This window comes from Cebidichthys violaceus, unplaced genomic scaffold, assembly GCF_023349555.1.
Source record: "Cebidichthys violaceus isolate CVI_PGR_0920_01 unplaced genomic scaffold, fCebVio1.0.p SCAF_16, whole genome shotgun sequence".
NCBI classification, from domain to species: Eukaryota; Metazoa; Chordata; class Actinopteri; order Perciformes; family Stichaeidae; genus Cebidichthys; species Cebidichthys violaceus.
Window position 1 is genome coordinate 3,554,118 of NW_027176329.1, and position 13,242 is coordinate 3,567,359.

The 13,242-nt window shown below is 44.4% G+C and overlaps 1 protein-coding gene across 1 annotated transcript in view; it reads right to left on the reverse strand.

Moving 5' to 3' along the window:
• Positions 1-669: 669 nt before the first annotated feature.
• The window catches only part of gatad2b (GATA zinc finger domain containing 2B), a 43,524-nt gene continuing 30,951 nt past the window's right edge, over positions 670-13,242 (reverse strand). The window contains exons 6-11 of the mRNA XM_068710772.1: positions 12,113-12,271; positions 10,898-11,258; positions 10,581-10,783; positions 9,564-9,674; positions 8,635-8,836; positions 670-7,320 (exon numbers count right to left, since the gene is read on the reverse strand). Of these exons, the coding sequence (XP_068566873.1) occupies positions 7,184-7,320; positions 8,635-8,836; positions 9,564-9,674; positions 10,581-10,783; positions 10,898-11,258; positions 12,113-12,271 (1,173 nt within the window). The 3' untranslated portion in view covers positions 670-7,183. The remainder of the gene's footprint in view (positions 7,321-8,634; positions 8,837-9,563; positions 9,675-10,580; positions 10,784-10,897; positions 11,259-12,112; positions 12,272-13,242) is intronic.

A 13,242-nucleotide genomic window follows, 5' to 3' on the forward strand; every position in this document is an offset into this window, starting at 1 on the left:
GTCATAATTATGAGCTCAAAATTCACAATTATGAGATCAAAAGTTGAAATCTCTTGCAGGGTTCCCACGTGTTCTGAAAAACAGTTGACCTACCGCCCCATCATTGAAAACCCTTTCTTGTCTGAGGAATGATTTCAACATTCTCCCGTTTTCTTTTAGCTGACGACTAACGTCTATCTATCTGAGCTCCCCAAAAATGACATTATCATATTGAGTTACGTCATCATCTTATCGTATGATGGCAGTTTGTGGACGAGCGTTGTGACCAGGCTGCTCTGTTATAATGTGTCCCGTCACATGGTGGAACGTGCAGGTTTGCGTTGCTTTCCAACTTGTTTTAAATGTTAAATCGGTCAGCATGTTTGCCTTGCCGCTGAAACTCCTTATTTCCAGCGGCTTGCCAGGCGCCATGATGGCTTTTGGTCCCACGGCGTCCTGTGTGAAGGGGGAACAATTCAAGTCATGAAATCGTCCCGTCATAAAGGTTCAGAGAGGTGATCTATATCTCTATATCGCTGTACTGTTACACTAATACGAGTTTCTAATTTTCCATCCCATTAACATCAAGGAGAGTTGTTCAAATAAGTGAGATTATGAAATAAAGAGTTGGTTAATTTAATGAGACGCTCCGCTTACAAAAAGGTGAATGAAGTCAAACTTGAAAGCAAATTGTTTCAACCTTTATTAAACATAGCTTGCAAGAGATAAATATTACAAAGTTATTTCCTCCAAAATTAGCTTATTTTTTTCAATCAATGCATAATTGTCAACTGGCAGTATTCAAACAGCATTATTTTTCTTTTACTTTTTTGAAGACCGTTAAATATCAAGTATGTGCAAAAGGTCAGGATTGATGTAAGCAAAACAAAAAGGACTTCAATTGGTTCCCGGTCGATTTCATCCTCTGTTTCTGCTCTCCCAGATGTTTATTTCAGCATTGTCAACATTATACAAAACGTCAACTGAAAATTGATAAAAACTGATTTGAAATCAAACGTTTTCCCTGCATTAGTAAGGGATAAAGTCAAACAGTAGAGGACCATACACGTCGTATGCTGGTGTCGGCAGGAAAAAGTGATCACTGATTCAGGGTCAGCAGCAGCGGCAGCAGCTGTGCCCGTTGAATGACAAACATCTCACAGAAGGTCAGACCAGGGTTCCACTGATGTCAGCGCTCATATCTGAAGTGACAAACTTCTTTTTGATGCCACAAATTCAAAAAGAGTTCCCTCCAAAAAAGGGCACAGGCCTCAGTGGTCTGTTGGGTCCTCATCAACATTGTGTGTGATGAAGCTTAAGACCGTTTATCGCTGCTCACTGATATTTCATTTATGCATCGATACCCTTTGGACACTGGAGATGAAGATGTTGGTTCATCACAAAACATGTTGTCACACAGAGAACGTAGCATAGCGGTCATTAGTCCAGGTTCTTCAGATGTGTGCGCTGCTCGCAGCATTGAAAGATGACCGTTAAAACGGCCACATATCTTTCCAGATGTGCTTAGTCACTGAACAGCTGGGAAAAGTACACACTGGAAACCATGTCGACGTTTTTAAATGTCATATTTTAACGCTGACTCGGCATCCACTGTCCAATCCAGCAAACGTCAAGACTCAATGGTTGGGAGAAAGCCAATGGCTGCCTGAACATGTGGACACATGTGGACTGTGTGAACATGCAAAAGACACCAGTCTGGTCCTTTAGAGAGAAACCAGAACCAGCAAACTGGTACCTCAGTCTGACCCTGGAGCGAACCACTGGTTCAGTTCTGTCCATGTGATCGACACAGACAGTGAAAGACTCAAAGTGCTCACGGAACCCTTCTGTAAGAAACTAAGTCGTCTCAAGCGCCACTGCTCCGAGAGAGATGACCGCAAAGTGAGCCGACCGCCTGAACCAATGAGCACCTTCCTGCGAACGCTTAACTAGTCCCCGATCAAAGTGAACGCATCCAGGGAGACCGCTTCAAGAAGCAGAGGAAAAAAAGAATCCCAAACATTTTGCACATTGTTACACAATAATACACAGTGATCACAAAACGAAATGACAAGCTTCACAATATTCATGGCTTTTTGTTTGCTTTTCTACACAATATACAACCATTTAATTTCTTTTTTCAGTACAAGGGAGGAGAAAATGCTTATGTACAATAAGTCATTATTACTTCAAACCTAGCAAATATCGTGTCATTTATTTCATAGTCAATACATTTGTTTATTTATTTATTTTTTTTTAAAACTGCAATAGAAAGAAAACAGAAAAAAGAATGACTTCAAATTGAAATGTTTAGGTTTCAAGAAAGAATCTGCAGTCCAAATACAAAGTGTGTGGATGCATCTGCAAAAGAGCGAGAGACGGGAGCTTCCCCCTCAAACTTCAGCTTGGCAGCAAAAGGAGATGCATGACGAAAACATTGCTAAAAACATATTGTGAGTGGCAGTAAAAATTCATCCCAGACATTAAAAACTCATGAAAATATATCTATACATCCAATTTCAACCGCTCCACCAAAGGGAATATTGATTCATGTTTTTTATATAATGAACAGAAATGATGTTTTCCCAAGTGTGACCTTCAGTTTACCTCTCTGAATCTAACCCTAGGTAGTCTCATAGTCGTCCATTTCACTTTATCATCGTATCGTCGGGACGCCTGACGGGGCAGCTCTGGATTCCATCAGAACCGGATGAACCAGAACACGAGTCTGACACTACCGACCACTGCGACAGTGGAAGTGTAACAACGCAGAGGGTTAGTGTAACAGTGACACAGGTTCACATCCAACATGGAAACAACAGAAGCACTGAGGCTGTGCGGTTACACCACAAATCTCTCAACCGTGTGGAACTCCTCCGAGGACAACCTGTGTTCTTAAATAGAGTCATGTCTACAGAACGTATATATATACTCCAGTGGTACTGTCTTGTGTTCAGAAGAAGAGCTCGTGTTGTTCCCCATAAAGGATTTCCTCTATTCGTCTCTCAAACTACGCTCAAGCTAAAAAGAAAAAGATGGAAAAGTTCATCACAACTAAGGATATTTGATCAATTGTACGTACCAATTGTCCCGCCCCCCCTTAGTTACTGTTGCTAGGTCAGACAAGCTTGACAAAAAGGAAAGATGGCGTCGCTGGTTCCATTTAGCCCATGTATGGACGCATGGTTTAGGTGCCTGGTGTCAGGAAGCTGGCAGCAAGGACTACATTATGCAATGGATGATTATTCACGATGATGAACTTAACTCAAGATCTTCTCCTGTTGTGCATATCAAAATCACATTTTAGAGATCCCAGTTCAGAACTCAAAACTTTCTGACCGACTACTAGAAAGAGTACAATGGAACGCCACTCAAAAGTCCTACTTGTAAACTGGAACAGATCCATCCACCCAGACTTCACATGACAAGGCAGCTTAAAGTATATTTGACAGTACATATGATGACATATTTAACCTGTTCTACATGTAAATCAATGTCAAAATATGTCACAGATGTTATTATGTAACTGGTTACGATAAACAATCTAATCAGCCATGTTTTAATGATCACCTGCAATGCTTGGAGGTCGGAAGATGAGAATTTCAACTGGGACCTGGAAGTTGTCTGGAACTCAGCGATAGTAAAAGAGGAAAGTTGACTGGGGTTCTGCCAGGTTCAAAGATTGCTCAACTGTTATTGGAGCAGAGTGTAAAGGGGCGGGACTTAGAAGGGGCAATTCTTTAGTTAAAATGACAATTTCCCCGTTAAAACGTGGAGTGTTTGGATTTGACTAACACTCTGAAGAGCTGATACAAATTGTGAACATGGACAGAAAACCACAGTATTATGTTATAGCTTTTCAGACTGAATGAAGACAGAAGCCCTCCATGAGAAAGAACACTGAGCAATGAAAACAAGCTAGCTTAGCGAACTAGCTGGTGGGCTAATTCAACAGTGCTAGCTTCTACGGTACAGACAGTAGCTTTGTTCTAAATGAAGGCTTTGCCAAGACTGCCCAGACACACACGCACACACACACTCTCTTTCATATGAAGTGCTATAGTTTTTTCTCCCATTTCATTTTGAGGGGGGATGCTAAAATGTATTAGCCATTTAAAAAATTTAAAAAAACATGTACTTTTAGAAATATGTTTTAATTGTTGCATCAGCCATTCAGCAGAAAGAGATTTAACAAAGTAAGAGACTTCAGCCACGCTGAGCTGTGTGGCTTCACTTAGCATAGCAGTGCATTGTGCTAAATGCCAATTTCAGGACGCTAACATGCTCACAATGACAATGTTAAAAAGGTAGTTTGCAGGTATAATGTTTATACTGCGTTTACTATCCGAGTTCAGAATGTTAGCATGCTAACATTTGCTAATTGACACAAAGTAGAGCTGAAGCTGATGACAGTGTCACTTGGTTTGCAGGTATTCAGTCATAAACCAAAGTACCTGACACAAGTCTGCATGGCGTTGTACAGAGGATTCAAAGTCAAAGAGTCCAGAATGAAATCTAACCAAACATATGTTCAGGCATATCATTTAAACACAAAAGTCATTGGTGACTGTTCCATTCACACACACAAACTGCACACAAACAGATAAACAGTTTGTCAGAAACACATCGGCTGTTGCCCAAGAACTGAAGGAATCCAACATGGCTGCCAGAGCATGTATCGGCCACCTGTAACCTACTGCAACAGTGTCGCTCTCATGTCAATGGTGAACCTGTGCCTTGTGGTTTCAGCACACTACAATCTGGATGTTCAGCACCTGCCTGGAAGATGTTTGACACGGATTGGACTTTCCATACCCTAAAATAAGTCAGTCGACCACTCACTGCATGGGATTTCATCCAAATCAGACACGTGATTTCAAAGATGAAGTAGTCAAGACCTCCCCCCCCCTTCAGAATGATGGTCAGTTCTGAACCACCACAGCCACTGTGTCCTTCTGGCACAATGCCCCATGAGTTATACTGCACATTGACTGACCACTGAGTGTTGTTACTACACTTTTCATTAGTGTAGTGTGTGTGTGTGTGTCTACATATAGTCAGAGAAAATGGGTTCGAGGTCTAAACCAGTTTGCTGCTGCATGTGTTCCTATACATGTGACACATCACATGTATTGGTGGGGAATGTTACTGCCTCTACATGACCTTATTTACAGAAGAAATTGAAGAGTTGAATGAATGAAATGTGCTAATGAAAACAAACCCCGGCACACTGGGCGCTAGGAATTTGGAAACTGACATTTGTGGTGCGACATTAACAGAGATCGACACTGGCAAAGTAACCCTCGGCCATCCTTTAAAATACACCTTGATGCAATCCACAATACTCCGCACATCTCCCCCGACTCCCTGGTCGGCCATCAGCCAGCATCCAGACCTTAGCCACTCTCAATTGTAACATTCTTTTCCTCTTTTAAAAAAAAAAGAAAAAAAAAAAAAAAAAAAATGTTTTCCCAATTGGAAATATGCAAAGTGCTCCTCTGGAGTGAGGCAACTTGTGTGCAGAGCGTGCACACAATGATTGATCCATGTCTCTCCCATGAAAGATATAATCCACATCCTTTTTTTTTTTTTCGCCCTCTGAAGCTAGGTATCTATACACAATCCATACAGATATTTCAATAGTTTCTGTTTTTAGCTATGATGATTATTATCGTCTCCGGGGGCTAAAACCTCTCAGGTATGCCACCATTTCATTAGGAGACGCCGCAAAACAAACAAACTAACAAACTAACAAATAAACTACCCATATAAAAAAAAAAAAAAAAATAAGGAAAGGTTGGGGGATGGGTCAACAATCTAAAAACCCAAATATAACAAGAAAAGGAACCCAGACTTCTTGGTTTATAGATACAGCATCTGTGGTTTGGACGCATAAAATGCATTTTTACCTTCAGATTTGAGTTCTTTTCACTTTCTCAAAGAACATGTGATGCCAAGAGGAGCTGCTGGGTAAAAAGGGTTCAGTCTGTGCATACTGGATAACCAAAGGGACTTGGGAGTAGGGGGCAGGTAGTGAGATGGGAGGTAAAAAAGTCCGCCTCTCTCTGGGTGGACACCATCATCCCACCGTGAATACTGGGTGAGCTTGTAGACAACGTCCTTCAGCCCGTTAGCTCCCTCCTTGCAGGAGTTCACATTGACCGTTGGTGCGCTGAAGGTGCGGTCGGGACGTAGCTGTGTCTGTCAGTCCTGATTAGTACAACTACAGTATGTAGTTAAAGTTACATCCAGCTGGTAACTGTTCAAATCTGTAGCAAGAGAGGCTGAGATCTGAAAAGAAGAAGCGGTGAGGACCTGGTGATGGGGGATGGTGAGCGCCGACTAGCAAAGAAGGTTTTCCAAACTCGGATCACATAGGATTATCTTTTGTACATATCTGCACCTTTGGTCAGTCATTTCCAGTTGGCTCTGAAGGTAGCAGGGTCTCTCCTCAAAACTGGCGATGCTGCCCCGAATCCCCGGTTGAAGGTGTTGGAGCTTAAGCGGTGTATCGGTTTGAAACTGGCCCTTTCCACAAGATGACACAAGTGTGGGCGCTCTGCTCTCGCTTTCATGCCTCCCTTGGGTTTGTTCCAATCAGAATGTTCCACATTGTTACTCCAAGTTAGCGAGCTAACACTTTTTACAAAGCTTCAAAGTTGTTAAACTTTATGTTGCATAGCAACCAGAATGCACCCTGTTGATCTTCTGTTACTAGCAATAGTCACATCTAAGCTTTATGATTGAATCCTACATGACCGTGGCCTACAGTGACCCTACAATGATCCAGCGGCACGACCCGAAGAAAAGGAACAACTGCAGAGAAACAAGAACGGACCGAACACTTATAAAAGAAGAAAGCATAATGAGTAATCGTAACTGAAGCAAAAATGGTAGTTGCAGGTATAATAATAGTGCTACCAACAGCAATAATAATGGGAATTATAATTGTTAAACAACGTTGACAAAGAAGATTTTTACTATAATAAGAACATTTGAGATGACAGTTTAGTGTCTTTGTCCGACTTGGTGGGTTTGAATGGGTTGGTTTAAGGTAGGCACACGGACAGGCACTGCATGCGATGGGGTTGGTGGGGTGGGGATGTTGGTCGATCTGGGAGTGCTTCAGTATGGGGTAGGAGGGCAGGATGGGGAGGGGGGGGGGGAGGGGGGGCTTCAGTGGGGCAGGTAAGCTGGGCGGGGCTCATTTCTGTCCGGTGATGGACTGCGATATGGATCGAGGAGGGATCATGTCCAACAGGTACTCTCTCTGCCGGTCTGCTAAGCTGGAGCTCTTATGGGCTCCAACTGCCGCTGGGTTCAGATAGGCAATATTTAACCCTGTGGGAACAAGACAAACACGTCTATCAACACCTTACTTCATCTTTAGGCTTTGGAGTTTATTCATTCACCAGCAGAAGGAACCATTTCTGTATTTAAAACAGGCTTCTATTAGAGACAAGCTGTTAGCTTCTTGTTTCCAGCAAGTATATTCTTTTCATGTTTAGGGTTCAGACCATGAAGAGGTCGAGCTTCAATGAGCTAGAGACATACAACTTTGTCCCATAAACTGGAAATGATGTGAACAATTCTTCATGAGAAATCTGACCCCAATGGGCGCGATGGTGTCGCTATAAATAACAAAAAGAAGGCCGGCCTCCCCACGCCATGACTGACTTGAAATTTGACACAACTCAACTTGCTCTACAAATAAGCCTCCTGTACCATAAAAGACAGCCATGATAGTTTTTTTTGTTAATTTGCATTATCAGAAAAACAGTAATATCTACTTTTCAAATATCAAAACCACCAATGTCCACCTTGTGGAGGCCCTCTGAGGCAAACGTGTGATTTGTGATTTTTGGGCTATAAAAAATAAATTAGAGATAAAGTCAGGGGCTCACCATAGTCAGTACACATACACAACATCCCTATCTTTAAAGCTGTTATTCTAGCATGCTGCTAGCATAGCTAAAGATGTAGCGAGTCCAGCTTTTGCCTTTTTGACGGCGCATGTCTGAAATAGTCCAGTTTGTAAAATTATAGAAAGAACGCAAGAAGAAGTTAATGTACTGTAAAACCCAGTTTATACTTCCCGTAGTGGAAAGCGACTCTAATGTGAACGTGCCAAGTCAAATAAAAGGGTCTGAACCTGGCACAATGCGGACATCATTGAATGGATTTCATTAGTTTGTGAGTGTGAAAGGGTTTGGCTGCACTGGTAGAGGCAAAATGCTAAACTTTGACCCTCAAAGAGCAATGTTCAAAACACTGAGACATCAGCTTCTCATTCATATCATACAGCTGCCGCTAACTTATGTGAATATTAATGTGAGTGACTGGATGAAACCGGTCTGTTGTCTGGGTGAAGTGCTCTCTGAGATCAGATGTGAGAGGAGAAGCTCCACTCTGGAACACCACAATCAAGGTGGACCCAGTGTCAGAGGGAGAAGTCTTCTCTCCAGCTGAATCATTTACATTCATTTCAGGAGTCACATTATTCCCCGTTAAAGCTTTATTCATATCAACTCTCTAGTTTAGAATCAAGTAGGTTTTTGGGACAAGACGTATCGGGAGCCAAGACTACTTGATGGGGGTCATTCCCGGTTCCCATGAGCTGATTCAGGCACACAGAAGACGCTGTACAGTAGCTACCTGGGATGTTGTAGATCTGGCGACGGCTGTCATGCTGCAGTCTGTTGCTGCTGCCGCCTCCGCCGCTGCCACAGTGCTTGGCACTAGTCATTCCCATGAGGCTGCTGGCCACCGACAGCTGGGAGGCCTGGGCGAAGTTGGACAGGACGCCTCGCGCCGAGTTGGACAGACCTCGCTGCATGGAGGCCTGAGGCTGGGGAGCCTGAGGACAGTACAGGCATCCCATTAACTTCACCGTCGCCGCCACGCATCCCCCCCGTGGTGGGTAGCAGATGCAACGCATTATTGGATTTAGTTATCAAGATCACCAAAGGCTCATTCCATTGGTGGGAGATGGTCCCACCAATGGAAGTTAGCTTCAAAAAAAGAATCCAAGGCACACCGTTGGACTTCATGTAAAATGTATTTGAATGACCCTGACGAAGACCTGTGTTGGTCGTATTTAAATACATTTTGCCATGTTGAATAAAGGTAATTTGAATTTTGCAAGAACCCTTCAGATTCTCCTTTGAAGGAGACTTGCATTTTATACTTTTTTCAGATCCTATTCCACTGATGCAATGAGCCCTTCACAGTACACCAGAAGGATCCAGAGAGCACCTGAATGTGATTACCACAGACCAAGCAGTGCTCCACTCCTTTGTCTTCAGCACAGATTTGCTCGTTACAGCTTAAAACATGCTTAGAGTGCACTTCATATCATTATGAATTTGTTTTTTTTTCCAGCTAGTAATCCTTCTAATAAAACCATACAATTAAATGTTGAGCAGTGAGATTTAATAAACAACTCAATAATTGAGTCAATGAAATTCACTGATTTGAAGAGAATAGAATGGAAGCTCTACTGAATACAGAACACACGAGACGGGCAGACAAACGCGCTGATACTATAGAAAGTGAAGTCCCGTGGGAGGTGTGCTGCAGTGTACCTGGCGGAGTGCATGATGTCGCATCATGGTGTCAGTCTTGGAGGCGTTCGGGCCGGTAGGGGCCGAGCTGGGAGAGAGGGCCGCCTGCTGCTGCAGCCTCTGTTCAATCTCCTGTCATGGAGACACATTCAGGAAGACACATGGATTAGAACACACACTCACTCACTCACACACACACACACACACACACACACACACACACACACACACACACACACACACACACACACACACACACCTACTCACCTACAGTAGTTCTGAAAACCCTGTCAGGTAACCTAGCTACTAGCTGTGTTAAGGAGTGTTTGGCAGGATAACAAATAAAACTCAAGTTCTATAAAGGTCAGTGTGCACTAAAAATATGAGGGCATGGAATACAACTGCTCAGAAACCCCCTAACCCTAGAAAAGTCTTGGTTCTGTAGTTTGTGGTTTTAAAAGGTTCATGAGGCTGTGGTCATCCTCGAGGTCATGTAGTAACAATGAAATGGCTGCTATGGGGACTAACGTCAAAACGGGGCCGGCTCTTCTCACCGCCCCCAGGAGGGGATGGAGAAGAGCCGGGATGGGAGCTAAGCTAACCCAGCTAAGGTAAGCTAAGGTTACTCCACTACCCAGCATGCTCCGGTCACAGGACAGTTTAGGCTAACCCAGCAACGGGAGGTTAGTGACTTTACAGAGACCTGATCCAGGATCAAGCTGCACTTGACGGCGGACTGCAGGTCTTAGGTCGTCTTGTTTCATTATGATGAAGCTGAGGCTGACAGCAATGCTGGCCGAGGACGCCGTAGTGGAAGGGGAGTTTAAGAGGTTAAACTGATCGCAGATTCCTTAAAGGCGCAAATGTGCACAGACCACGGTGAAAGAAAGCCTTTGCTACAAAACTAAATGTATCATTTCACTGGGATGCAGGGCTGGGTGGGAAAGTTAGCGTGACATTCAGTTCGCTGTGATAGATCGTTATGTTGATATGAACACAAGAAACATCTAATTGATGCAGAGGCTCGGTGGTGCTGACCTGCTCCTGCTGCAGGGCCTTCACGAAGGCGTTCTTCAGCCTGTTGGTGTGCTCCGCCTTCAGAGCTTTCTTCTGATTGGAAGTCATGCACTGCTCGCAGAGAATCCGCCCACTCTTCTCTTGCTTCCAGTGGGGGGTGAAGTCGGTTCTGCATTGTGCGCAGAAGAAAGGCTCCATGCGTCCCAGCGTCCCTCTGAGTTTACCTGCACAGAGGAATGTCGGTGCTTACTTTAGCCATCAGTTTGCTCTCACAGGTTTTCAGACTAATCTGCAAAGTGATGCAGATGTTTTTCCCCCTCCAAATGTCGGCTGCTTACCCTGACTGTCGAGCACACTCTGCACCACCTCTTCCAGACCCACCATGTAGATGAACTCGCTGTTGGCGGCAGAGGGCAGGAAGTGGAGGAGCGGGGCGGGGGGTTTGGGTGGAGGGATCTCCAGCAGGGTTTTCTCCAGCTGCTTCCTCAGGGCCAGCTTGGCCGCCGCCTGGCTGCTGGCCTGGTCGGCCATGGAGCTCACCCCTCCGCCGGCCGAGTTGGACATGGTGGACGGGCTGACGGCGGAAGCTCCGCCCAGGCCGCCCACCACCCCGCCGGCTGCTGCCGCCTGCATGTGGGCCAGGTTCATGTACATGGCACTGGAGCCTGAGCGCTGGGAAGCTGCCACCTGCTGGCTGGCCTGCAGGGAGACACACACATTCTCTACTGCTTAGAAAAGTAAAGTCACATGTTTATGGTTTGAACTCTGCTGTCACAAGCTGCTACAGAATCTGCATCACCTCGTGAAATGATGTTGCTACTATTTCCCCCTCAACAGCCTGATATGTGTTAATATCTATACACGAGTTTTAGATCACACTTTAAGTTCTCCCTGTCCACTCTTGAGGCATGGCATTTGATTGGTCGCTGTACAGGTGCAGGCGTTTAAGGGCACTTTCACAAGCCAACATTTAGTCTGTTTTAATATGCAAAATAAAGTCCACAAAAAAAATAGTGATGTTTATAAAGTTATTCGAGATAAAGTGGATGAGAAGGGATTTGTGCGCACAGTGGATCAAAGTGTGAAAACGTAGCCGTCAGCAATTTATTTTTTTTTTTATTTGGTCTGCTTTCATGTGTGCACCGTGATACTGAACCAGACTAAACAGACACAACGAACTATGGCTCGCGGCGATGGTTCAGACGGTTTCACAGGTTCACGGTAACTGAGACCCGGTCTGGGAAGTCGGGCATGGTCCCGTTGTATTGCTGCACATCTGGGATGTGTGTGGGATATTAAAAGAGGTGTTCTCACCTCTAGAACAGAGCCTGAAGTTCTGGTTCACTTTGTAGCACTACAGTGACTTGACTACAGTTCACAGAAAAGCATGAGGTGTATGAATACTCATCTTCTTCCCACCGTTACCAACGTTACATTCAAATCACAATACAAGAAACAATAATCCCTCTGTTGCAGAAATACAGAAACAAAAGAAAGACAGTGTGCGACACCGGTGAGTGCAGAGCTGGGAGCAGTGAGCCGGCTCGCTTTACCTGCTGGTAGCTGACGGGGTTGGCCATGCTGGAGCGAGACATCCCGGGCTTGGAGGAGAGCCTCTGGCCCTGCAGCTGGGCCGGGTTCGGGGCGATCACTCGCTGCGACATCAGCATAGGGGGCAGGCTGGCATTGGCTGACCGGATGACTGTGTGACCCTGCAGAAAAGGAACATGCTCAGTATACAGGAGACGGTGTTCAACAGCTTTTTTTTTCTTTTTCCGGGGAATTTAGACATGAAAACGATTGTGCAGTATTTTACTACTAAATCAGCTAATGTTATCAAGCACAATCAGCCGCCAGGATTGCTTTTATCGTGAAAGCCCGGCTGACACCGCTGATGAATGGATCACCATGAAGCGCAGCCAGTGACAGACCTTTCCCTGGAGAAAGCCGCTTAAACAGCAGTACAAATAATGCAGAGGGAGTCGGGTATCGGCGGGATCTGACTCGGAGGTAGTCAGGGTTAGCGGGTCGGTTCCGGTGCTAAACTCTGCGGGTGCGTGTTTGCAAAACTGGACCTGTGATGGACTCTGACCTAAATGCACCCAGTGTCCAGTTTAACAGCTAGTCAGACTGTCCTGCACTAAATGCTAACGTTCTGTATTTGCATTACACAGACATGTGTTTCTAATATTTAGTCTCCCATCATTGATATAAATTATATGGACATAATAATAAAAAAAACACCTGTAGGTTTATTGCACTACCGTGTCTATGGTTTTCTCCTAAATTCACCAAAGCTAGCATGAGATAATGCCTCATTTGCATATTTGAACATAATATTTCAGAAAACTTGTAATACACAAAGTAATTATCGTATTGTGAGTAATCAACTGGGGGAGTTTCCTGGCGATATCTATTAGTTTTGCCCTAATCACCTGGTCTCTCGTCTTATTTATGAGGCACTTCTGTTGACATATGTTACCACAAACACTTTTAGTGAGCATCCATATAAGGGGGAGTCCTCCCTTCATGTACACAGACACAGTGTGTCGCCTTTTCCACACATGTTATACACAGTGTGGGCAGCAGAGGGCAGCAGCTGCTCGGTGAGTAATCTAACATCAGAGAATACCAGCATCCATACAAAACAAGCTGATAAGACAATCCAGAACACACACACACA